Source organism: Phaethon lepturus, unplaced genomic scaffold (assembly GCF_000687285.1).
Source record: "Phaethon lepturus isolate BGI_N335 unplaced genomic scaffold, ASM68728v1 scaffold36888, whole genome shotgun sequence".
Taxonomy (NCBI): Eukaryota; Metazoa; Chordata; class Aves; order Phaethontiformes; family Phaethontidae; genus Phaethon; species Phaethon lepturus.
Window position 1 is genome coordinate 1 of NW_010560418.1, and position 581 is coordinate 581.

The 581-nt window shown below is 63.3% G+C and overlaps 1 protein-coding gene across 1 annotated transcript; it reads right to left on the minus strand.

Moving 5' to 3' along the window:
* Nucleotides 1-6: 6 nt before the first annotated feature.
* On the minus strand, nucleotides 7-443 carry LOC104625898 (fer3-like protein; the record flags this gene model as incomplete). The annotated part of the gene is made up of 1 exon (XM_010293662.1): nucleotides 7-443. A coding segment is annotated over exon 1 (437 nt), but the record flags the coding sequence as incomplete, so codon positions are not given.
* Between the last annotated feature and the right edge of the window lie 138 nt (nucleotides 444-581).

Consider the following 581-nt stretch of genomic DNA (forward strand, 5'->3'; position numbering starts at 1 on the left):
CTCAGCTGATCAAACGCCTCGTTGAGGTTGAACATCCTCTTCCTCTCCCGTACGTTGGCAGCCTGGCGCTGGGCGTAGGTGATAACCCGCTTTCTCCTGGGTCTGTCCAGGAGGGAAGCGCTGCGCATCCTCTCCTCTTCGTCCTCCTCTTCCTCGTCTTCGGCATCTCCATCTCCGAAGGCAGCCAGGGGCAGTCCCCGGGCCATCTCCTCCCGGAGCGACAGGGCTCTGTCCCCGAAGGGAGGCCCGGAGGTGATCTCGCAGAGCCCCAGGCTCGGCCCGGCCCGGGGGGCAGCCTGGGGGGCTCCCAGGGAGAGGTCGGCCACGAAATCCAGCACCGAGGCGCCCAGCAGCTCCTCTGGGCACGGCACTTGCGGGGCTCTTCCGTGCAGCTCATCCAGCAGCCCCAGACGCTGGCGGGCTGGGAAGAGGCTGGCTGACATCTTACTTCAGAGAGGCCTTAATCTGGTCCCCCATCCCCAGCCCCGGCGGCGTTAATATTTATAACCCCCCGGATAACAGGATTAGCAGGACTAGAAAGAGCGGCTGTAAAATTTCTCGCCGTGATGCTGATGAGAGGA